Source organism: Brienomyrus brachyistius, chromosome 14 (assembly GCF_023856365.1).
Source record: "Brienomyrus brachyistius isolate T26 chromosome 14, BBRACH_0.4, whole genome shotgun sequence".
Classification (NCBI taxonomy): Eukaryota; Metazoa; Chordata; class Actinopteri; order Osteoglossiformes; family Mormyridae; genus Brienomyrus; species Brienomyrus brachyistius.
In genome coordinates, this window is record NC_064546.1 from 448,818 (window position 1) to 475,057 (window position 26,240).

At 42.2% G+C, this 26,240-nt stretch overlaps 2 protein-coding genes across 2 annotated transcripts in view; one reads left to right on the plus strand and one right to left on the minus strand.

Moving 5' to 3' along the window:
- The first annotated feature begins 1,498 nt into the window (after window positions 1-1,498).
- Window positions 1,499-12,390, plus strand: thbs1b (thrombospondin 1b). Its single transcript, XM_048974483.1, has 23 exons — window positions 1,499-1,710; window positions 1,890-1,978; window positions 2,161-2,720; window positions 2,828-2,903; window positions 3,239-3,328; window positions 3,431-3,540; window positions 3,727-3,852; window positions 4,603-4,699; window positions 5,235-5,408; window positions 5,517-5,693; window positions 5,788-5,961; window positions 6,067-6,194; window positions 6,287-6,439; window positions 6,544-6,762; window positions 6,865-6,972; window positions 7,415-7,574; window positions 7,792-7,910; window positions 8,673-8,907; window positions 9,006-9,233; window positions 9,331-9,602; window positions 9,698-9,795; window positions 9,903-10,042; window positions 10,147-12,390. The coding sequence occupies exons 2-23, from the start codon at window positions 1,915-1,917 to the stop codon at window positions 10,152-10,154; spliced, it is 3,516 nt and encodes a 1,171-aa protein (XP_048830440.1). The 5' UTR covers window positions 1,499-1,710; window positions 1,890-1,914; the 3' UTR covers window positions 10,155-12,390.
- Window positions 12,189-26,240, minus strand: part of fsip1 (fibrous sheath interacting protein 1) — a 61,307-nt gene continuing 47,255 nt past the window's right edge. The window contains exon 10 of the mRNA XM_048974488.1: window positions 12,189-16,164. Within this exon, the coding sequence (XP_048830445.1) occupies window positions 15,988-16,164 (177 nt within the window). The 3' untranslated portion in view covers window positions 12,189-15,987. The remainder of the gene's footprint in view (window positions 16,165-26,240) is intronic.

Below are 26,240 nucleotides of genomic sequence, written 5' to 3' on the forward strand. Positions count from 1 at the left end.
TGCTTATTGTCAGTTTAGCTTTTCACACATATCATTTAGCGATGTGCTAAGGGGAACAATCCTGAAGTATTACGTCCAAACAGAAATATGTTCCACTGAAGTGTTATATTGAAGAGAGTGATTTCTGCATTACGTGAGGTCAGGTGACGGAATTGTGGCATCGTTTGTACTATCTAAGAGCACATTTTTATTAATGTAAGTCATGCACAAGACCAACGTTAATCCTCCCCATCCACAGATTCTCCATGCAGTCACTAGTGGCGTATTGATCCACCGCTGCATTAAGATTCATTTCAAATTCTGCAAAAAATCTGCTGCTTTTCGCACCACATTCCCAGTTTATTGTCTGTACTGGACCATTGTACTGGTTCCTTTGGAGAAGAAAAGAATTCATGTCACTGCCAGGCTGCGGAGTCTTACTCAAGTTCAGCCTGTGATTGACATGCTGGAAGTGCAGCTTACGGTGATAGATAATGAGTCACACATACCTTTCACCTGGTTAGAGATTCTATGGAAGTTGACAATTGAGTGGAAAAGTGTGTGTGTATGTGTGTGGGGGGGGGTCTTTAGAGATTTGGACCCCATGAAAGGGTATGGTATCGGGCCCCACCCCAGACCAATCATATTACATTCTAATTTTTTTAGGGCCCCTGTTGCTCAGGGACCCTTTGAATCTTCCTAACTGCCCTCCCCTTTATGGATCCCCTGACTTCACCTGTTATCAACAAATCTGGATATCAAAGCACATTTAAGCTAATAAAGCTGAATTTAAACAATACTTTAATAGGCCTATCATGAATACAGCGTTATTTACAACTAACAAATAGGACGTGCAAATACATTTGGAAGTACATACAAACATTAAAAGCATTTTCACGTTTTAGTAGTTTGAATGTATTCTTGATTGGAAGTACTAAAATTTCACTCCTCACAGAAGCTCCCCCAACGGCCTCTAACGGCCGAAGGGTGAATAGCAGCGTATGGTCGGCGCTGCATCCTTCTCCGGAACTCTCTCCTGATGTGTGACTCTATTTTCTTTATAAGGACTATAAGTTTGAGTAACGATAAAGCACCTTGTGAGCCTAAACATCCGTTCTCTCGCCATACTTTGTAAGCTCGTTTAAATTATCGCAAGTTAAATTACTTTAACTGGGGAGGTTCTGTTGTAAAATTTTCATTTGCGAAGACTGCTATGAAAGCTTACTAAAATTACAATAAAATGCAAAGGAAATTTCAGACAGATGATGTACTTCTAACAGGAAGCAATGGCTTGGCGCGTTTATCTCTATAAAATATTAATCTGGTTACGGAATTTCAGCTCTGGAATGCTTCGCTTTTTTTCTTTGTCTTTTCTTCTGACGTATATGTCTCAGATATTTTACTCCGCGTTGTGAGGTAAATGCATAAGCTCGTCCCTTTTTCCTGCCAGCTTCTGATTGGTGGAGAGAGGATCTTAGGAATGTCATGAAACTATTTAAATAGCACTTTGTCCTCGCTGGTTATAGTTAAGTTTGAGCATCTGAAAAAAGATCGCGCAAAGAAGAAAAAGTTACTATTATTTTTATTTTTTTTTATAATAAAACGCAGTACTAAGTACTGCCACTTGGACTTTTTCAAGCCTAAACAGAGGCTGCGAGAACTTGAACCCTAAGGACTTTCTCTTAAATTTGGATTTACTGTTACGAGTACTGAATTATTTTATTCGCAAGGGTAGGTGGACGAATATTTTTTATTTTGATTGATTTGCAAGGAAGTATATGTGCCGTTGAATTAATAACAGATGTATTTCATATGTATTTTGTTCATATGGGTTTTGATTAATATCGGCTATTTTGAGGGTAATTAAAATATTATTTTTGAATGTATCGTCGGAACGTTTTGTTTTTCAGACATTCAAAGAACTGAAGTCTCAGAATGAAGCGGTCGGTGCTTTTTCTGTGGTTGCTGATTTTGAGCTGTGACGGAAGCAGAGTGGCAGGTGAGAATATCAAACTTGGTAAATGTGTATAAATGTGTATATAAGTGTAACTGTAACCTTGAGCGTTTTCCCCACTCCATTTCCCCCAAGGGTTAGCTGTTATTATTGCATAAATCCAGTGAAATATAGCAGGTTTAATTTTTCTCCTGACATGACACTAACTGTTATTTCTCATTTTTCAGAGAGCGGAGATGATAATAGTGTATACGACTTGTTCGAGTTAGTTCGAGTTCATAAGAAGAACCATGGGGTAACATTAGTAAAAGGACCAGATCCATACAGCCCCGCTTATAAGATTCTGGACCCGGACCTGATACCCCCACTTCCCGAGACCACCTTGAGGGACTTGATTGACTCTATACATGCAGAGAGGGGATTTCTTCTCTTGGTCACTTTCAAGCAGTTCAAGAGGACAAGGGGAAGTCTTTTGACGGTGGAAAAGATGGATGGGTCCGGACCGATTTTCGAAATAGTTTCAAACGGCAAGGCAAATACGCTAGACGTGGTTTATTCCACGGACAACAAGCAACAGGTGGTGTCGATAGAAGATGCAGATCTAGCGACCAGCCACTGGAAGAACATCACCCTCTTCGTGCAGGAAGACCGGGTTCAGTTGTTCGTTGGGTGCGAAGAGATCAACACCGAGGAAATGGATGTGCCAATTTACAGTATGCTGACCCATGATGTACCAGCAGTAGCGCGTCTGAGGATCGGCAAGGGGGCAGTGAAAGACAAGTTTATGGTAAGCAAATGACAAGATGGTTAAACTTGCAATGTAAATTATAAACGGAAAAATGTACTAAGATTTTTTTTAAAGATTGTACGTCTAAATACGCGTGCTTTCTACAGGGAGTGCTTCAGAACGTACGCTTTGTGTTTGGAACTACTCTGGACGCAATTCTACGAAATAAAGGGTGTCAAAGTTGTAAGTATTGACTTGCAATTTCCTCGATCGTATTAGGAATAGTCTGGTCATATTAAAGACCTCTCATCGATTTACAAGAAGCTTCTACTGCGCTAAACCTGCGATTCCAACTACATGAGTTCAGAGTTACAGAAATAATTGCTTAAGTTTTTATTACACGTGTTATTATAAGGAGACTCTGCAGTGCCTTGCATCAACGTATTTTAGTCACCCGAAATGAGTAATAAATGAGTAAATAGTTAATAAGTAATTAATAGTTAAAACGGCAATGAGTGTTAACACGGGATTGTTTTAGATATCCTACAGAAACATTCCTATGTGCCTTCCCTCTCCAGCTACCTTCACCGATACTTTTACCCTGGACAACCCAGTGAATGGGTCCAGGCCAGCTATTAGGACAGACTACATTGGCCACAAAACGAAAGGTAAGCGTTATACCAAGTGAGGACCGAGTGATGTTTTTTTTTGAAGAACCAAACATGGTTAATGTTCCGAGTGAGGCTGAAGGGAATGCCTTGCCGCTGCAGATCTGCAAGCTGTCTGTGGATTTTCCTGTGAGGATCTCGCCAGCATGTTTAAGGAACTCAGGGGACTTGAGGTGGTTGTCAAGCAGCTGAGTAAAGATCTTCAAACAGTGGTAAGATCAAAATTGAAGGGATTTATATACAAGGGAGTGAATGACTTTCTGCCTGTTAACTGTGATCCATGCTAAGCAGGCCACCCGGTTTCAGCCGCATTCAGTACTGCACAGATCCAAAGCACTTTATCCAGACAATTAATCCTATTTCTTCAGTAACAGTCCTTTCGTTCTGCTTTTTTTCAGACCCAAAACAACAGCTTTCTGATATCCCAGATCCGTAAACACACCAGCGTCTGCATCCACAATGGCATCCAGCACCAGAACAGAGATGAATGGACAGTGGATGGCTGTACTCGGTGTACTTGCCAGGTAATGTTCTAATCGTGCATGTGCTGAGGTACTCATCATCCTTTAAGAGCACAAGCTTTGTAATCTGGCCTGTAATTGGTTTGACAGGCAGATGGCAGAAATCCCACAATGCGACGCTGCAATTAACTGCAAGGGCACCTTCATTTATGTAGCTCTGACTGAGGCGACGAGGCATGTGTCTGTTCTCTCAGCAACACTTTGCTTCTAATTAGGAATCACAATGTAATTCTGCAAAAGCAGCTGGACAGGGTTGCTTCCATCTTTAAAAAGAGGGTGAATGTTGGCTTTCTCACTCACGTTATTGGTAGCTGCCGTGCAGGTTACCCAAGCTGGCCAGATGTCAGGAATTTGCCTGTTTAATTAGATGGAGCATGCAGACCGATAGCAGCACTTTGGCCTCCCTGAAAGGTCGAGGCAGCATGGAGCTGCTGACAGACCTTTGCAGTGTAGGCCCTGTCATATCCTCCACCACCCCCCCCCCACTTCCTACTGGCATGCTCATACTCCTACCCAGGTGCCCTGGCAGAAAGCAGGTGTATAGGCAGGAGATGCAGCTCTGCAGGAGTCTGTTTTGCTGATCAAAGATCACTATTTTGTTCCCAAACAACAACAAACAATCCGGATAGAGCAAAGGGGTTTCTGCTTGATGATAAATTAGCAGTCCAGCTTTTCGGCACGCCTGCGGTAGCCGACCTGTCTGCAAAAAAGCGTGCTCCCCACCGCTGCTAATTCTGGAATTTCTCTTCGCAGAACTCGGCAACCATATGTCGCGAGATTTCCTGCCCACTGATGCCCTGTGCCAATGCCACTGTTCCGGATGGAGAGTGCTGTCCTCGCTGTGGTATCCGTTAGTATTCACGTCTATTACTCTTTCAGTAGAATTAGATAATAACCCGTGAAAACTGACTGCTCTTCATAGACTTGGTATCTTTTTTTAATTTGCCAGATATATAATTACAAGTTATTGATGTTAAATATAGAACAGCACTCATTATGTGGCATGCATATTATAGTATAAGTATGGCTGTGATTGGCTAGAGTGTTTAATTGTGCTGTACAACAGAGGTAGGATTTAATCATTTGGATTTACTCTATGCTATACATATTTCATTAATTCCTGGGACATAAATATAAAGATATATATTTAAGAGCATCACCTTTATAATGTTTGCAAATTTATCTGTACATGATATTGCCAATGCTCTATCACTTGACTCCTTGTTGGCATCTAGGCCCTTTATATTGCACAGAACACTCTATGGAGTGGCTTGTCTCAAGTTGCCCATGCTAAAAGCAGCCCATTAGGGGCACGTTTTAAAAGCTTTTCTTTAAAGCTTTGGAAAGGAGGAATAGCTCAGCCTTTGTGTCCCTCCCCTCTCCAGCAAGTGACTACGCTGATGACGGCTGGTCCCCCTGGTCTGAATGGACCCATTGTTCCGTGTCCTGTGGAAGGGGCATTCAGCAGCGAGGTCGCTCCTGCGATCGCATCAATAACAACTGCGAGGGAACCTCTGTGCAGACGAGGGACTGCTATTACCAGGAATGTGACAAGAGATGTGAGTGCCTTTGCAGACTCTTTATCCCCTTTCTGCTCCTGTTATTATGGCCTTGGTCCTTCTTCTGCATGTTTTTAAATTTCCCTCTCCGGCTTGTCAACTCACCAGTCAAGCAGGATGGCAGCTGGAGCCACTGGTCTCCCTGGTCCTCATGCTCGGTGACATGTGGTGAGGGCGTCATCACCCGTATCCGCCTATGCAACTCACCGACGCCACAGATGGGTGGCAAGGACTGCGTGGGAAAGGGCAGGGAGACAGAGAAGTGCGAGAAGCCACACTGCCCAAGTATGTAGAGGACCGACGCAAACCATGAACGAACAAGCCATATACGTCCTCGAATTGCTCGTATGCTGATCTCTCGGCCCTTTTGTTCTGGCAGTCAATGGCAACTGGGGACCGTGGTCTCTGTGGGACACTTGCACTGTTACCTGCGGTGGAGGTGTCCAGATGCGTGAGCGTCTCTGCAATGATCCTGCACCCAAATATGGAGGCAAGGAATGCCAAGGTGATGCTAAGGCAACACAGCTGTGTAACAAGCAGGACTGTCCCATTGGTAAGTGTCCTTTCTTGCTGTATAAAATGGTATGCATTTAATATAATATCTCAGCAGGTCTCCCGCAGAGTACAGAGTTCTAAATATCTTTGGTTTAACCCGCAGATGGCTGTCTGTCTAACCCATGCTTTGCTGGGGCCAAGTGCACCAGCTTCCCTGATGGCTCATGGAAGTGTGGCAGCTGTCCTGCTGGCTACACTGGAGATGGAATCAACTGCAAAGACATCGATGAGGTAACTTCCATGGAGATTCAGTCATATTAATTTATGATGGATAGTGACTCAAGGGAGCTCTGAAATTCAATATTGCATTTTTCTGTCCGCAGTGTAATGAGGTTCCTGATGCATGCTTTGTGCACAATGGGGTCCATCGGTGTGAAAACACAGAGCCAGGGTACAATTGCCTACCCTGCCCCCCTCGTTATGCCGGATCCCAGCCTTTTGGCAGGGGTGTGGAGGAAGCCACTGCTAAGAAGCAGGTAAGAGCCAAATTGTTCCATCCAAAAACAGAATTTCGCAATATAGTGAAAAGCACAACCTTCTCAGGCAGGACGCTGACATTGGCCTTATATCCGTCTGCCAGGCCTGTGAACCTCGTAATCCTTGCGTTGACGGAAGCCATGACTGCAACAAGAATGCCCGCTGCATCTACCTGGGGCACTTCACGGAAACCATGTTTCGTTGCGAGTGCAGACCTGGCTATGCAGGGAATGGACACATCTGCGGAGAGGACACTGACCTGGACGGCTGGCCTAATGCCGATCTTGTGTGTGTGGAGAATGCCACCTACCACTGCAAGAAGGTATATTTCTGAGTAAAATCCTGCTCTGTGTCCCACAGCATACATGGTCTTGTTTGTTAAATATGACTCATTCATCGCTCACTAACTCATTTTAATTTTCAGGACAACTGTCCCAACCTTCCAAACTCAGGGCAGGAAGACTATGATAAGGATGGCGTTGGTGACGCTTGTGATAATGACGATGACAATGACAGCATTCCTGACGACAGGGTAAGACTCATTCGGCTCATAAGAATAACATACCAGTCCCCACTAGGATCAGCAACTGCTGCATAAAAGCTTGCATATAAAATTTCCAAAACTGCAGAATACTGCATCATGTCGTTAAGAACAAAAGATTTAATGCCTTTATTATAATTGATAATGTGTAACAAAACTGCAAAAACAAAATAAATGAATGGTAGTTTCATGTAAGCCATAATGCTAATTCACGCAGTAAATGCTACATACCAGTAGTTACTGCCAAGCTAAACCTGAAAGTCGCTTTCTAGTTATCATGTGCTTTGATTTTTCTTCCTATGAATAGATATATCATGTGCTTTTAAATTACAAGCTTCCCATATGTTGACTTCACAAGGATGATGGTTAGTGGGGTCAGACTTAAGAAATTATGTATTTTCAGTAGTCTAAACCATGCTTTTGTTGAATCCAGGACAACTGCCAGTTCGTCTACAACCCCAGGCAGTATGACTATGACCGCGATGATGTTGGGGATCGTTGCGACAACTGTCCATACAACAGTAACCCTGACCAAACTGACACAGACGACAATGGAGAGGGCGACGCTTGTGCCGTGGATATCGATGGTGATGGTAAGATGTCATAAGGCTGCTATACAACATAAACAAGGCGAAGATTCAGTTAAATTCAGTTCAATTTTATTTGTATACCTCATTGTCTCAAAGCACTTTACATTATCTTCGTCTAAAGCCCCCAGTGAGCAAGCCAGAGGTGACATGAGATGACTGAACTTGACTTTTACATCTTTAATGGTGGTATTAAAAATTGTACTATCTTGATTTTTAAAAGGCATTCTGAATGAGAAGGACAACTGCGCATATGTCTACAATGTTGACCAGAGAGACACTGATCTAGATGGAGTTGGAGACCAGTGTGACAACTGCCCTCTTGAGCACAATCCAGATCAGGTGAGTGTGTCACATTTGTGAGAAATTTCAGAAAACAAAACATAAAGAAAACACAGCTTGATATTTTTCTTATGAATAGACCCCAGTCCTTGCCTGTGATCTAGAGTTCATATTTAGGTGCAACATGGATGATCCATATCGGAATATTAAAAGGAAGAGATGCAAACGTAATTCCTTTGCAAATGAAAAACAAAACTGGCCACATCTGAGTAAAAGAATAATATACAATGTAGCATTTAAAGTGGAGCCATTCCTTCAAGTTTTTTTCTTTGAAGGACTTTTGTAAACTGCACAGAAGAAAACATTTGTGAAGTTCTAGTGACCGATGCATGTTATTCACTACTACAATACTGCAAAACCATCCTTGCACAATCCCTATGGATCACAATTGTGCTGTGGCTTAATGAAGGGAAGGAATATACCCCCCCGGGATCAGCAGAACCTACTTTGGGAGAGAAATGAGCAAAATGCTCACATCCCTTCTCTTTCATTGTGATTGTCATTGCGAATACGTGTATATTCCTGCCAATTCACTAACTACAAGACTTGCTGTAGAGGTACTGCTTGCATGCACTGCCACTGAACCTCAGAAGGGTTGTCAAATGATGGATAGCAGTAAGGAACCCGTCATTAAATGATTTAGATACCTGGAGTGATGAAAGAGTCAAAAGCGAGACCTTAACCATGTTACAAGGTTTCACTGGATTAACTAATAATGTTTTTGCTACTTTTACTAAAATATAATTTATATCCGTCTTACAGGTAGATTCTGACTCAGACCTTGTGGGAGACAAGTGCGACAGCAACCAGGACATCGACGAAGATGGTCATCAGAACAATTTGGACAACTGCCCCTACATCCCCAACGCCAACCAAGCTGACCATGACAAAGACGGAAAGGGAGACGCCTGTGATCATGACGATGACAATGACGGAATTCCTGATGACAAGGACAACTGTAGGCTGGCGTACAATCCAGATCAGTTGGACTCTGATGGTGAGTCAACCAGAAATTAAGAACTCATTCAATAAACTTCATTAACACTGAAAAGAAATGTGTAAGAATTGGGCCTTTCTCTTTCTTCCAAACACCAGGTGATGGCCGTGGCGATGCTTGCAAAGATGACTTTGACCAAGACAACGTTCCTGATATATATGACGTGTGCCCTGAGAACTTCGCTATCAGCGAAACAGATTTCCGCAAATTTCAGATGGTACCCCTGGACCCCAAGGGAACATCTCAGATTGATCCCAACTGGGTGGTGCGGCATCAAGGAAAAGAACTGGTACAGACCGTCAACTGTGACCCAGGCATCGCTGTCGGTACGTTCTTCAAAGAAGAGGTGCATTTATGGCTAAATGGTAGAGCTTCCAGTGTTTTTAGAGATGTTTTGACTATTTCCTCATCTTCTACTCTTAGGTTTTGATGAGTTCAATGCTGTGGACTTCAGTGGAACCTTCTTTATCAACACCGACCGAGATGATGACTACGCTGGCTTTGTGTTCGGCTACCAGTCAAGTGCTCGCTTTTATGTGGTGATGTGGAAGCAGATCACACAAACGTACTGGTCTAGTACTCCCACCAAAGCTCAAGGATATTCAGGGCTTTCCATCAAGGTGGTCAATTCCACGACTGGACCTGGAGAACATCTGAGGAATGCTCTTTGGCACACAGGGGACACCCCTGGACAGGTAGCCGACAGTTAAAAAGGAAAACTTTCGTTGTTCTACAGTCCTTCAAAATAACAAAGAATGGTTAATTTACACTTTATATTCCTTTACTTTAGGTGCGTACCCTCTGGCATGACCCTAAGAATATCGGCTGGAAAGACTTTACTGCTTACAGGTGGCACTTAATTCACCGACCAAGAACAGGACACATCAGGTAAACACTAAGAAGAGATGCGTCAAGACATTATTAAACTCACACATAGTCAAACAGATTCTGAAAATAAATGTACTAAATATTAACTATTGTCTTTCCCGTTTCAGAGTTGTTATGTATGAAGGCAAGAAAATCATGGCGGATTCTGGAAGCATATATGACAAGACATATGCAGGTGGAAGACTGGGTCTCTTTGTCTTCTCTCAAGAGATGGTGTACTTCTCCGACCTCAAATACGAATGCAGGGGTAAGATAGTCTGCATGACTCTTCCAAAAGTGTTAATTGCATTTTTTTTCGCACAAAATGACATAACACTAATATTTTTTTCTTTTTGTTATGTTTTCTTTCAGACGCATAAATGCACCAATGAGAGGCTTTCAGAAGAATGTACCTTTCGTTTATAAATATAATTTTACATTGTAAGCCTTGGGACCATATCCTCATTACTCTTTTCTTCTGCGACAAGTTCAATGGTGGACTGAGAGCATGTGATTAACTTCAAGGTAATTTGACGTTGGGACAAACCAGCTGACTGCCAAGCGAAGATCAGACCCCTCCACCAAAGGCAGGTAGAGCAGAAAATGCATTGCTTTGCTGAAAGGGGAGACGGCTCTCTCTCTCTCTCTAAAAAGGCTCTTTATCTTTCTCTGCTCTGCGTGGAAAACCCTTCCAACAGATGTCTATGCACTTCAGAACTTATCTGCTTTTCACTTCGGATGGAGGTCCCATGAAAAGACTGAGTATTGATAACCTCAGATCTGCTGTGGACTAAATTTTTAAAAAAGGACAAACTTGTTTCGAGGATGAAGAAAGCAATAAGACTATTTCATATTTTTTGGACATGGGTCAGAGACCCATTGGAGATTGTTGAGGGACAAAATGGAGTGACTGTTACCATGGAAGAGTGATTGTGTTGAGTGTGTGTGTGTGTGTGTGTGTGTGTGTTTCACAAAGAGCCAGCTTGCCTTGTTTTCCAAAAAAGTATCACATTATAATTATTATGTAGCTGAAGAATGTGCTAGCTTTTTCAAAGCCTAATATATCTCTCATCTCCATTTAAAGGACCCCAGATTATTCTTTTGATTGGGAAAGAGGAACTATCATGAAATTGTCCCATTACAAAACCCAAACCTAGTTGTTTTCCCCCATTGCTGCTGTAGTAATGTGGCTGGCAATCGACTGTTTCCTCAGTTCAGTTAACATAGTTTTCCTCAGGGCAAGATATGATTTCCTGAGTAGTTCCTCGCATTAGATAATAAGAAATGAACCTAAAAACAAGACAATGGCTGAGCCACAAATTCAAGCATTTCTGTCGTGTCCCGGGTGTTTGGCTTTTCGACATTCAGAATTAGGTTGCATAACCAGGCATAAATGAATTTTGTCGGGCAAAATCAGGATTGGAAACACTGGACTGAGAGCCAAAATAAGATCGGCTTCCTCTGCAAAAAGTAATAGTGGGGGCAGTAAGTGGCAAGAAAAGCAAAGAAAATGTAGAGATCAAGCTTATAAAAATAATGAAATGGAGGAAAATATTTATAGATTATTTATTGCTTTGTGTTTACTCATCATTGCTCAGAAGGAATTAGGGGCAGGGGGAGGAACAGGTGGGCCTAACTCTCAAAGCAGGCGTCCTGTCAGTCTTTGAGAAGACTGTGGTTTGTTGGATTGTAAATAGGTCCATATTTATTAAGTATGCTCTCAATGGATAGTACAGCATTGAACTGTGATGTTCAGAATTTGTCTTTGTCTGCCATTTATTGTTTAACAAACAAAAAAAAACAAACAAACAATGAGACTCCCCACTAACCAAAGTGAAACTGGAAATGGGGACTTTCATGTTTTGACCAGTCTGCAACAGACTGCATTATTATCTCGTTCCCTTTGCCTTCCCCAATCCAAAAAGAAAAGACAAACAGCAAACCTAGAAGCACTGTTCCCCCGCACAGTATGTATGACCTGTGTGTCTGTACATTTCTTTACATTTCTGAGAGAAATGAAATAACAACAAAGAAAAAGTTGGATGTACAAATATTACCTCATTGTTGTTGTACAATTGAACCAGCAACACGTAAGAGTGTCTTTCCGCAGCAGAATACAGATTGGTTAATTTCTCTATTTAGCGCTACTGTAGTGGAACACTTATTTTATGCTGTATATAGTAAAAAAAAATATTTTTTTGTAGGAGAGAAATCCCCCAACAGTAAAGATATTGAATGGGAGACTGTTTTTTTATAAATATGTTGTGCTTTATATTATGTCCAATGCCTTTTCAATGGATAAATTATTATGTTTCTCTTTGCTATTTTAAGAGGTAATTTCATACATGTGTAGATATATGCTATTTAAATAATTTATCAGGAGATGCACCAAGAGGTGGAAGCGTTTCTATCTGTATAAACTGTTTGCACACTGACGTGAGGATGTTTTGTTCTTTACCCATTTTGGTTAAAATTTCTTTCCTTTTTATACATTTAGTGATGCTTGTAAACATTTTTTTTCTCTAGTTTTGCCATACAGAAAAAGCTGTTTTTACTCAAACCAGTTATTTTGTAACATACAACAGAACAATAAACAACAGTCCATAAAATGGAAAACTTCCCTAATGGGCTATTTTTTCTCTGAGCTTCTGCTGTTCACGTTTCCAAATCCATGTTCAGTCCCTTTATAACCACTTAATAAAACACAGAAAGGTTCATTTGATCATTCGCAGATATCCTAAAAAAAATAATCCAGTAGGCCTTCAAAGATTATATATCGGTATACATCATGTCAACACTCACACACTGCAATAATACCCAGTTGCAGTGATCCTGCCCTTGAACTTGAGAGACCACAAACAGTTAGACTCCAGAGAGAATTTGCAGAGAGAATGTCGTCATTTTCCAGTATAAATGCACAAGGACACCCAATTGGGTAAAGAAAAAAGACCCCTGACATTCTCGTCAGACCCCTCATGGTTTCTCAGAAATGTCTGCAGAGACGAGTTCCAAAAGAATTATGGACTTATCGACAAAGGAGAGACCATTTATATGCATCCATTGATGCATTCCACCATCTCTCATACTTTATCTGACTGCTTCCTCGGTTCTTAAACAAAAATATATTACACAACTGCTGGCCAACAGTAAACCACAGTGATCCCTGCCACATATTTACCAAATCTGTTCGACTGTCAACATTACACAGGTGAGCTGTGGCTGTTTAATTCACCAACTATTTACCTTAAAACCATGTGAGAACAAACTATGAAGGAGCTGACGAAATGCTTTCTCACTTATCTAGCACATTCTTCTAAGAGGCAGGCCTTGCTGTCTGCCTTCCTATTACCTGCACAGAGACATTAGGCTTCCATGCCACCTCAGAATAGAAGTTGCGTTCCCCGTTACATCTCCCCTACTCCCTGCTTTAGCAGTCAGAAACATCACTGTAGAACTCTGTACTAACACGTCATGTGCACACACAGAACTGGCTTCCTTATAACCTCCCTCTCTGCCCACACACACACACACACACACACACAATTGTGTAATCATATCTTTTTGGGGACTGCTCATTAATTTCTATGGGAGAAATGCTAATGCTAACCTTAACCCCCCTAACCATGACCATAAGTAACCAAACGAAGTACAAGAGTTTTTGCATTTTTAATGTTTTCATTGCAGTCACAGATTTTTATAAAATAGAGTTTTTCCCATTTGGGGGACCAGGAAATGGGTATTCATCACGTTGTGGGAACATTTGGTCCCCACAAGGTAAGGTATACCTGGACCACACATATACACACACACACACACTCAGGATACCAGGGAAAGCTGACAGCAGGCAGTGCAAACATTCCACTCTGGGTTATACTCAGGAGAACCGCTTGGTTAAATGCAACAAGATGTTAGGCATTCAAGCTGCTAAAGCACAGGGCACAAAGGGAGGAAAACAAATGTGGATTTTGGATTCTGGTTTGGTAACACTGCCTCTAGGCACTCTTGTCTACAGGCTGTCATAACAATGTCAGAGACCCCCAAGTGCAAGAATTACATCCCTCTAGGGTAAGTATGGAAATCCAGCCCTAAGCATGACGGGGAAGTACTTGGCAGACTCTTATGAATTGTACGTCAGGCTAGTGGGAATGAAATGGTAAGGATTTTGTGTAGGAAGGAGGGGAACACTCCTTTCTCACGTCATGGCATTCGGTGCCTAGACGCAGTCAGGAAAGGCTGTGAGTGTAATTCTCCTGGTTTATCTCAAGTGCTTTTTTTTTATAAACGCTGAATACATACAAATGCAGTAGAAAACTTAATGTCAGTAAAATGCCCCAGATACCACTCTGTCAAGTGAAATCGATACCTGAAAAATATAGTCTGTTAATTATCCTGTGAATTAAATGTTGAAGGTTTTACTATATTGCAGGGGAAGATATGACATATAAAGATAGCAGCAAAACTTTTTTTCTCTGTAGCAGTCATGGCTTTCTTTATGTAATTATTATTTGAATTAACCCCACACCCAAGCTTGGCATCACTTCTGCTGTGGCCAGATGCTTAAAACTCTCTATTAGCCTCAAGGTACAAACAAAGCATTTAAGATCAAGCCAGCTGGTACTAGAAGTAGTTTCCTAACAGTCAATTATAACATTCTCTCTCCGTCATGATCATAATTCCAGTAACCATAATCACCTTGAAACCATGCCTGTGTTCTTGTTGTTATTGTGCTGTGTGCTACCAAAGGAACAACAGGGAACATTAGCATTTCACCATATAATTGCCCCACTGACCGCTACTTTAGGATAATCAGACTTACCTGTGGAGGCAGGAATTTGGGGCATTTCTTTGCCACCCTTTTCACTGGCATGGCTTACCTGACAGTGTTACACCATGCCTCTGTCCCCATTTGCCACTCTGTGTGTGGGGTTAGGGTTAGGGTTAGGGTTAACCTAACCCTCATCAGAACGTCACGGCCACCATAACCTCATGACTCTGACCAGCCCACCAGAAAGAATCTACCCATTGGGTTTCCCCCATGAAATCTAATCAGAATAGCTATATCAATGGAGTGCCCATGAAAAATGATAAGAGCAGATCAAAGCAACTTTCAAACCTCTTTCAACTGTTATTGCTCCTGCATAATTCCTTTTTCTGTGGAAATTAAGGACTACAGTTTGAAAAAAGAAGCACTTGTGGAATTGTTTTGACTCTGTACTTGTTTGTAAGTATTTATTGAGAATTGTGTATTACAGATTACTATTCAGTGGTGTAAATACAGCTAAAGGAATATTCACACTGGGCCGGTTACCTTACACCGTGCCTGAGAAGGACTTTCCCCCTCCCCACTCTGCCACTGGTCTGCGCTCACATTGTGCTTAACATCCCAGATCCAAGCATGCTTTCATCATCACCGCGCGACTTTTTGTTTTGAAGAACACATAGGAAAAATAGCGCCATCACACTTTTAATGGAGTTCATGATGAATGTTCTTATTTTGTGGCTTATTTTGAGTCCTTTTGGGCACGATGACTGATGGCCCTCTTGTAGATTCATCAAGGATGTAATACAATCGTGTTCATTTTACTGTGTTGCACGTATAAGATTTTTCCAGATATCTCGGTTTTTGTGTGTTGCATCCAGTTGTTCCTAGATAGTCTTGTCAGGCCAAATTTCCAGTAAACGCTGTACCTCTGCCATAGGCTGAAGTGATCCCTTTGCTGCCATGTTTGTTAAATGTTTGTCGCTAACCGATCTGCGCAGCCTACCCGATCTGCATAGCCTACTCGATCGGCACAGCCTACCCGATCTGTACAGGCTAGCTGATCACCCTAATCCGACAAGCTAGACTATGGCGGTCCAATGTGCTTGTGCCATGTATGGATCACCTAGTGTGAGTCTTTAGTTTAACATTGGCCAGCTAATCCAGAATTACTCTGATAATAAATACGATCAGCTTTAATGTAACTACAATGGATACCTTTACTATCAAAGAATCTTTATATATTTTACGTAAACAAGAATCATCCAGTGATACCAACAATATTGTACTGAATCAGCTGGCATACTGACTGTGTGTTTGAAGTACTGAATGTAGATATGCAATGCCCTTTAACTATGTCAACAATATTTTAAGGATGCTTGAGGATCACCTGACTGACCTGACTATCACTGAGGGAGGAGCCGCTTCTTTGCAGAATCAATGCCGCACCATAACTACTTCTCAGCCAATCGGAAAGAGTCCATGGGCAGGCGTCTGCTGGGGCCATCACTGGCAGCACTGGGGGATGCATTTCCCTCCATGGACCCACAGACGGATGTGCTACTCTGTGACACCATGCAGTCCTCCAGCAGTGTCCTGAGCTGTTCCTCCAGCAAGTGGGAATTTCCAAGCTGAAAGAGAAAGGAAAAATAATAATGCCTATTGTTCCATTAAAAGTTGAGGCATTACAGCATGACGTCAGCGTTTATGGTCTTGCTAATTCGTCTTGCATTCATGGTAAATAGAACCCCTGCACCACCCAGTGACTACGTGTATTCAAGAAAGAAATGGCCAAACTATTCACTCCTATATACAATACAGTGCTTCACTACAAAATTTATTTTAATTTGGTCTGAAAGATTAATCTTCTTAAATCTGGCATTCCAAAGTACTAGAAATCCACTCAGCCGTACTGCATTTCGGAAAAGCTTAAAATCCAGACTGATGCGAGCTTTCCTTATTATGTAATCAGCATGGAAACCACATGTATGTTCCAGGTTCAGAAAATAAAACTTCCACTTCTGGGGAAAAGTATAACATTTTTTAATGAAGACAACCCAGCTTCCTCAGTATCTCCTGTTTGGTTTCTTTGATATGATATTTATGAAATACTAAATGAGTTATGGCAGGATTCTGTTCTTGCATCTTCAACGGTTTCTTCATAATAAGGGGTTCCTATGAACCTGAAAGTTCTTCATTTATAGCAAACGTGCTGGTTGAAGGTCACAGACAAACAAACCCACATCTGAGCCCAGCCCCAAGCTCTGTGTAACCGAGACAGACAGTCAGGGTCCCATTTGTTAAGTACACCTGTTGACCTCCTGTTCTTCCAAAAAGGAAAAGCATGTGGATGCACAGAGACTGTACCGCTAAGCATGATACTAAAGCTATGATGACTGACCTAAGTGATTCTGTATAATGTACTGTATGGTTGTTGCTGGGTTCAGCATCTCAGAAACAGCCACATTCCTTTGAATTTACATACTAAAGCATAGGCTTGAGAGATTTCATGATATTATTCGTACTTTGCGAGTCGACTTTCGCAACAGGTTTTCTATACTCTAACTACGAAAGTATTCGATTTATAAATAACGAATCCTGCTTCGAAGAAATTCACTTATCGCGGTAGAGTCTGGAACTGATTAACCGCGATAAACGAGGGTCGAATGCATATAATTTTTTTTCCATGCTTTCATGTTTTTGGTTGGTGCATGCATGTGTCTGTGTGAGTGGTGATGCTGTTTGATGACTCAGTACTATCATTTATTTGTACATTATTAAATAAAAAAAAACTGCACACTGTTTTCTTATACTCTGCCCAGCCATACTACAGTATCTGTACATAAAGGTTCCAGTCAATGGAATTTATGACGGCAAAAACACCACGATAATGTCAGAGGAGAATAGTCAGACTCATTAAAGCTAATAAAAAGGAAATGTGTGAGAATCGTGGCTCATTACAGCAATGGTGCTCTGAATGGTTCTCTAAAAGATTGGGTTCTACTTGGTTCTAAGCTAGGCGTACTCACTGAATGCATGTCTCTTGAGTCTAAAAAGGATTTTTCTGTCCATTATGTCTAGTTGTCCCCTGAAAACTTATTTGCTTTGCACTTTCATCCAAACCATCCATACCAGGATTGCTGCACTGCAACCAATACAAATGCTTGTATTTTTATTTGCTTTTCATAAAAGAACCCAGGATATAAACCAGACAAACACTGGCACATTTTCGTCTTTTTTTAGAAAAGTCAGTGTCGCAGAATCACAGGATACCATTCTTGGCCTGTGTATTGTCCTGCTTTGACAGAACACGTCCTGGAGTTACTGCACTATAAATCATCCTGCCTGTCAGAGTCCTCCGCACACTGTCATGCACAGCTAACTGATACCATAAGTGCCCATATAAGGTTCATGTGGACCACAAATGGTCTGTGTTGGATGGTGGATTGTTTTTGCACCATGGCAAATGCCTTTATTTATGCAAGGAAGACAGTATTAAGGAGAATGAGCTGCCATGAAATAATATTGCTAATTGGCAAACTGATTTTAGTCGCATAAATCTAGCATAAGCTGGACATACTGCACGATTTTCTCAAAATAATGTCAAAGAAGGAGTAAACCAAGATATTTTCAACTATATTCCATGGTGCAAGTGGAAATTATTCCCAAATACACAATTCCACACAGTCTTTTCAATGCATTTTAATGTACTTCCTGTTTGCTTATTCATGGATATGAGTTTAGATAGAAGTTTTTTAAATGCATTACAAGATCCTCTTGAGGTTGAAAAGGCTCTTTCAAAAACTTCTTTGACTTTTAGGATGTTTGATAAAATTTCACTGTCTGGTCTATAAAGGAAAAAGAAAATCTGCTTTCTTCTGTCACACATCGAGTACAGCCTGGGGTAAAAAATTGAGGACTTTTGCTAGCCTGACAGCTTACTCTAGAAGGACTAAACTTAAAGATGCCTGAAATAGCCTGGTTCCTCTCTTTGCTCAGTTTTATTTGACAGGGACTTCAGACTTAATGACGCCTTGTTGATAATGGTGAGGGGCATGGAGTTGTTGGCCATTTGTCAACCTGAATACTTCAATTACCTCAATGGCAGTTTGTTTCTTCGTGGCTGACATGGGCCAGCAACATGGGTCCTACCAGTACAGTCTTGACCCTTGACCCCACTGCTTCGCCATCCCGTGCTCACATTTGCTATCCTTGGAGGTAGAGTCCCCTTGTTGTGAACTTGACCTTCAATTCCTCACATTTCTTCAACCTCCAGCCACCCCCGGGGTGGGTCTATATCGCTAACACAACTATGACTCCTGTGGCGTGATACGATTTGCAAATCATTTGTCCCTTTGGGCCAGTGTTTTCTGTAGTATCTGTTTTGATCACAGACACAAATCACGATTTCTTCACAAACCATTTATCACAAAACTGGTGTTATTTCATTTGTTGAAACAAGTAAAGTAGGAGATATTTTGAATGAAACTGCTTGTCTTAATTTCCGGTACAGAGAATTGCCTAATAATTCCAGTGAACCTGCTGGTCTGTCTTCTCATTCACTGTCCTGGTGGGCACTGCAGTATTGTCTCACTGCAGAGTGGGAGGCTCTGTTCCAAAGCAGAGGCAAAAGCACTGCATAAGAATCATTTGTAAATCATATCAGACTAAATAAAGCGAGGTAACTATTAATGAATGGAAATAAGGATCTATGACTATACTTTGTCTAGGTAACACTTTACTTAAAAGGGCACAATTAGTGTACTAGTACACTCTTAATTAATGTATTAATTAATTAGAAACTGAGTGTTAGTTATCCCATGATTTTTCATCACTAATCAATCATAACGGTTCATGTATTTGAACTATTTTTCTCATCAACAGACAATTTGAAGGAATAGAGGAAACAAATCATGCAGACTTTACTAGGTCAGTTATTGATGATGAGTTCATAGCGATTCTTAGACAATGACCAGCCGACAGCCTGTATGTTTTTTGGTTTAATACTGCAGCTTATTTTTCTTGTGCACAAAATATTACATCCATCATTTACGAAAGCAAAACGATTCCCTGGAATTTAGAAAAAGAAACATTTCCTCAAAGAAAATCTGAGTGAGCAGCCAAGGAAAGAGATTGTGGATTTTTCTGAGATGGGCACGTGAGGCACCCGCACACGCCGCGAAGGTTCTGGTCGCCCCAGACAGACCACACTAAGGGAGGATTGTCATATTGTGCGGCAAGCATCACAGAACCCCGTGACATCTGTGCCTGCTATCCGGACACAGGTATTGGACTCTCTACAACACCCCATGTCATCCCGCACTATCTCCACGACTGGCATCAGCTGGACTACGGGTTCACTGTCCCATGCGTAGGCTGCTGTTAACACCAACACAGAGTCAGCTGCGTTTGGAGTAGTGCGGTAACTGGGAGGCACAGATTGATGACGAGTGGCGTCGTACCGTGTTCAGCGATGAATCACAGTTCTGCATTACCACTGATGTATGTGTGTATGACGGCACTGGGGGGTCCAAAACTGCCAATGTTGTGAAGAGACACACCAGCGTTACTCCTGACATCATAGTGTGGGGACCCATAGGGTATGACATCGTAGTGTGGGGAGCCATAGGGCATGACTTCAGGTTATTTCTGGTAGTGATTCGGGGGACCTTGAAGGCACAGTGCTATGTCAGTGGCATCCTGTGTCTGCATGTCTTACCCCTCCTAAGACAGCACCCTGGCACAGACAACGCCTGTCCACACATGGCACCTGTGTCTATGGACTGCCAGCTTCATGTTGAGGTCCTCCCATGGCCAGCCAGGTCCACCGATCTTTCCCCAATCAACCATGCATGGGATCAGCTCGGACATCAGCTCAGACTCAGTGCCAGTCTGCAGGATCTCAGGGCCAGTTACAGCAGCTGTGGGCCGACTTGCCGCAAGAGAGGACACAACAGCTGTATGACTCCCTTCTGCACTGTATCGCCGCATGTATCCAGGCCCGGGGCGGAGAGGGGTGACAAGGGACCAGCAGTGTGCCCATACTGCTAATGCTGTAATGCTGTTGTCTGTTTACGCTAATATTATAATCACTGCGATACAGTCACGTGACCTTTCACCACGTGCAGATTCATTTCATTTCCACCACTCCGCCTAGGTCCTTAACTTTTTTTTTGTCATTGAGTGTATATTTAGCTTTGAAAATTTTAAAAAGCAGACCAGGCTGGCCTACAGTGGCACTATTTACAAATATCCGATGATCTAAGGCACAGGCAGAACTGATCTTAAGTAAGTTTATTATATACAATAAGCCAATCAACCACAATGTTAAAAACAGTTAAACACCTGGAAGAGAGAACAGAATCCCCACACTACTGAGGCATGGTGGACTGGTTTGCTGTTATTCACACCAACACGGAGCCGGTACTGGTGCTGGTGCTGGAACTGGGTTAGTTTTCCCTTGGTGCCTTTTGTGAAAATGTCTGCATTTCCACCCATTTCACAAAAGAACGGATTGGAAGCATTACAGGGGAGTGAAATAAAAGTTCATATGGGCTGTTTTTTCTGTTTCAGATTTGAAGTTTTTATAAGCTGCCGAACTGAAAAAAAGGAGCCTTTAAGTCTCGTTCCGTAGTTTTCAGAGTGGACCTGTTGCACTCTGTCTCTCTTGCCTGTACCCACATTTATCACCTTAAAGGCTCCCAGTGTGTGAGCAAGTCATTTAATTCTCGCTTGCTGTATTGCCACTGTCCCTTAACGGATCGCACAGTAAAAGACTCCACTAAAAATTTAACTGGACCAATCGAGCGTCACAATATTTTATTTATTCGACCTGCGACATGTTTATAATTTATTATTTATAAATATGGCCAGTAGACCGATCTTTCATTTTCTACAGAATAAAAAAAAGAAAGATACAATGCTATTTGGCTAATAAGCTAGCAAGTTGTGCGCTGTTGGCACCAGCAATATTAGATGAAACGATATCAGTTTACTTTCTGGGTATGTGGAAGGATTTGCACACGATAGCTGCACTTACGCTGATGTCATGGTTCCATGGGAGCTATTTTTTCTGGCCCAGGGTCAGTTTTTTGCTGTGGAAACACACGGAACCACTTCTGGATTGGGAAAGAGTCTGGAACTAGCTCCGACACTGCTGGTAGAAACAAGGCAATAGAGGGTCACAGATGAAGGGAGGAGAGAGATGATTGCTGGTCCTCCCATGTCATAGTAGCGCTTCCATGATCTTCTCTAAAGCTCACCAGCCTTTATTCATGAGAGTCACTTGAAGATAAATTCTGTATGGCCAGCCTGAAAAAGCTAAAGCATCGTGAGGACGGCTTGTGAGAAATGCGTCTGCTCTGCCTTCACTTTGAAAGTCAAACTTGAGAGCCAGCCAGCAAGCACAGCATTTCACTGTCTCCACTGGTGATAACATACTGACAAGGTTAAGCATGCTGCTGTCATATGGCTGCACGTTATCAGTACTATTAGCGTCACAGTTAAACGCAACGATTCCTCACATGTGTCAGGATCTAGTCAATGACAGAAAATAATTGGTCAACGTAGGTTTGGCTTAATTATTTCCATGGATTCACTAAATCACTTGCTTTTTTAGGCCAAGATTCATCGCTGAGAGCACACAGTACAGATACCTGATTATACTTTCCTATACTTTCCTTTTCCCATCTTTCTTGTTAATTAGCTTAGTAGACGTGGTCACTCTGAGGCCATTCAGCATACAGTAAATGGCAGAATGCCACCCAATGTCTGTGATGAAATGCACCTAGCCCCTCAAATGAGAACTCACTCCCACCGTAAGCACTTGCCTGATCCTACAGATCTGTAGCCAGGTGGCAGAAGTGGTGAGGTCCAGTTTGACTCATAAAGCTCCTCGGTACTGCTAGGGACTGTGGGAGTCTGACCCACTGCCAATTTAAAGGGTTCAAGCAAACAGCAAAACCACTGTGCAGACAGGAAGATTTTCTAAGGAAAACTAAACTGATTTGTTTCAATAAGGGGAGTCATTTTGTGCCCTGCCATTTGTAAAGCTTTTCACAGAATGAATACATTGCGTCTAAATGAATGCAGGGGCCCCATAATAACTGCATTCTTATGATTTGCCCAAAATGCATCAATGTACAGTTTGGAGACGGAGTGAAGAATGCAGCCTTTGTGAATATCCATTTGGACATGCGGCAAAACTTGCTGTGAAGCAGGCCTCTTCATGGACTAAGGCCTTGCAGCTGCAGTGATTAGTACGGCCTGCTCACTGACAAGCAAAGCCGATATAACCCCCAAAAGACACAAAAAATGAAAATGTAACTAGTGATAAATCCAGTGAGTCAAGTGCAGTGTCTACTGGAGTTATAAATACAGTGTGTGTGGAGAACAAAAGATCTGCGGTGCCCTCCTTCATATCTTATACTTTTCATAATCACCAACACTGACCACAGTAATAACTTCCCACTACACACTTCAAAGCCTCATCTCTCACTGTCAGACAGGCAGCGATGATAAGATAATAAAAGCAGTGACACAGGTCACCTCTAGCCATCCCACTGCAACAGAAGATTAATCCTGTGGGTGTGGGGCGTCACTGCTCTGAAGACACCTTGACTGGGCTGCTGGGTCTTTATGCTCCACTATCAGAACAGTCTGCTGGAATTTTTCCTGTCACTGCAGGTATTACAGAGCAGGTAATAGCAACAATCTGGATATATATTGCTGATTTACAGGACTGTCATCCCCAGGGGCTGCTCTTAATAAACTGCTGCTGGCCCTTGTCTACACTTTGATGATGTCAGCGGATGAGATCCCCCAGACATGATCTAGGTTACTTGGCCTAGTGAGAGTAGTGGACATTGATAAAATGGAAACTTAACCGAAGAGTCATACACCTACAGTATGCACTCAGCTTCCTAATGTCTCTAGGGCAGAACAAAAAAAAAAAAACGACAGGTTCGACACATTTATCAGCCTTCTTCAAGGCAATTTGGAGAAATTCGTACAATATGAAAGAATACATCATTAGATAACTTGGACTTTTCAGTGAGAGGACTCTTGGCTTTCCCCAGGCCTGTTGCTTCAGCCAGGGCTCTGGTAGGACTGACTGACGGATCCTCCCAAGTGTCTTAACAAGCTCTCTGTCTGGGGTCTCTGCCACTGTTTGGCAGACTGACCACAACTCATTATGAAGCGCTGTACAGTCAAATACCATCTGTCAGCAGCTCCCGCGGTCTCTGGTGCCTACGGTTAGAAGGGTAGCTTCAAACTCTTATTGAACTATGAGAGACGAACAACATTCCCCCTCAAATGTCCTATTAAACTGTGGTTGCACCATTCTTCACCCAAATACAGACTGACCACATCTGCCTGGAGAGACAAAGCCCTCCAAAGCATTACTGGAATCTTATACTATTCATACACGCTGTTGCTTGAGGTATGATGTGTACCCCTCAAGCTATAATTATACGTATTACACATCATACCGACTTGTATTGCTTTCGCTCCTGCTGTAGTTCCTTCTGGGTGTCTATGTCTTGCTCAGCCACAGAAGGTTTCTGCAGAGGGTCCTGGTTTTTTAAAGCACTGTTATTGGGATTTTTGTTCTCAGCAGTAAACCGATCGCAGATCTCCCTTCACACAGGTGGCCTACTCAGGATTGTGTCCATCATTCACCCCCCCCCCGCCCCCCCGAGCCTACCCTGAAACCCCTCCCATCCCACTCTAAGGACTCACTGTTTTCCTTTCACAGGCTCACAGTTCAGAGCCATTTCAACCAATATAGTCCTGCTCAGATTACAAGCCGAATGGTTTTAGTTACATACTTTGCTTTTTTTTTTCCACAGCCATAGTGACCTGCGGCAAAGCGTCCCTAATAAAAATGCGGGGAATCGTTTTGACATGCTCTTATTTACATGTGAATTTTTCATGAATTTCGAGCTTCGAGGATCAGCAAAGATTCTACACATGCCATAAACACAGTTTAGCAGTAATAGCAAGGAATGCTCATGATTGGTACTAATTAACTTGTACAAGAATTTTTCGACACTGATGCTGAATGGTGTTATTGCCTGTGCCAGGGATCTTGTTCAAAGATACAGCGTGGTACCATCAAACTGAGGGGAAGGACAGATTGCCACAGTGAGCTGTATGAGCCCTCTGTGTGCTACAAAGGGCACTGGGAAACCAGATCCCATTAAAACTCAGCACTTTTGCTATGCAGCCAAGAAAAGAGGGTAGCTCTGCTCCACTGATGCCCTAGCAGCTCTGTCATTTAAAGGCAAAGCTGCCAGCAAAGAATAAACACACAGGGAGCCCCCTTCCGGCAGACAGCAAGCATCAGTGTTTGCTCCTCTAATTACAGGGTGCTTGTTAAGGTATGAAAGAAAAGCCAGTCATCTTTTTTTTTCTTCTCAGAGGACTTCACAGAAATTTTGCAATCAAAAGAAATAAAAATTAAACAAGAGAAATGGAAGCTGAATTTGACAAAATGCTCTGGTGCACACGCTTCTCGACCCAGGTGTGACTTTACAAAGATAGCACAGGTCCCAGGGATGTACTTTTATGCTATTCCTTCAGCAATACTGAAGCTAAGCTGTGTCTGTGGAGGCAAATCCTCCTTCCATTGTTCTCCAGGTCACAGCTTGTTTTTTTTTTTTTTGGGGGGGGGGGGGGTTGAGGGGTTTTTGTTCACTTTGAACGAAGGCAAATAATGTGCAGTCTGAACCCACTAATAGCTCTGCAATGAGGTCTAGGTTTACTTACTTATAGTCAAACTACATGCAGGCCGCTGGAACACTTTCAAATACACAGCCTGTTAGGAAAAATAATTCCTTTTTGTTAAAAGCCCTCTCAGTCTTTCTTTAAGAAGGTTCACAGAAATGTGCAGCGTTTGTGTTAGTTTCAGGCGTCCTGTGAACCAGCAGTCACAGCCTTATCTTTACTGGAATTTCAATATATTTTTCAGGAGAGACTTTGCGTGTTTTGGCCCGTCGCCACCCAATGACGCTATCCTTAAGGGGAGTCTGGGGGATAAGGGACCCCCTCCACACACTTGTGATGTTGGCGGATAAGGTACCATCGACACAAATACTCTTCAAAGCACGAGCAGTCAGAACGAAACGATAACATCTTTGATGAAATATCTATTATGGGCAATATGGTTAAGATGCTTATCAGAAATTCCCTTAGGTGTAAAGCCCTTACAGAAGCAGCTGTCAGACTGAGATGGATGGTAGGACAAACGCCCCAAAGGTGCATTTCACAAAGTGGTGTGAAGTTTCAGCTGAGTCGTGGTGGGGGGAGGGGCTGGGGGAGGGGGTAATATCTGAAGTATTTGCTCCTCCCAATCCACACTGGGACTCAAAATACTGAACAGGTGAATTTGACTGCACTTATAGGTAAGGTAAATGGTAACACAGACGTTACCTAATTCAGAATAAAATACTTTTCTCTCAGAAATGAATGAGATAAATTATACATATATATATTTGAATAGTGAAAAATGATGACCTAAATGTGGTTGTGACACCGATTTGAACATCAATTTATATCTGTCACTCTGAATTGAAACATGGGAAACAGTCTTGCTGTTTTAATCAGGCCTCTGACTGCTTAATGTTCCAGGTTATTATCCGAACATAATTCCGGCTGTTTTATCGTTGGGCACAGTCAACAATAAAATGTGGTGCCGCATTACACA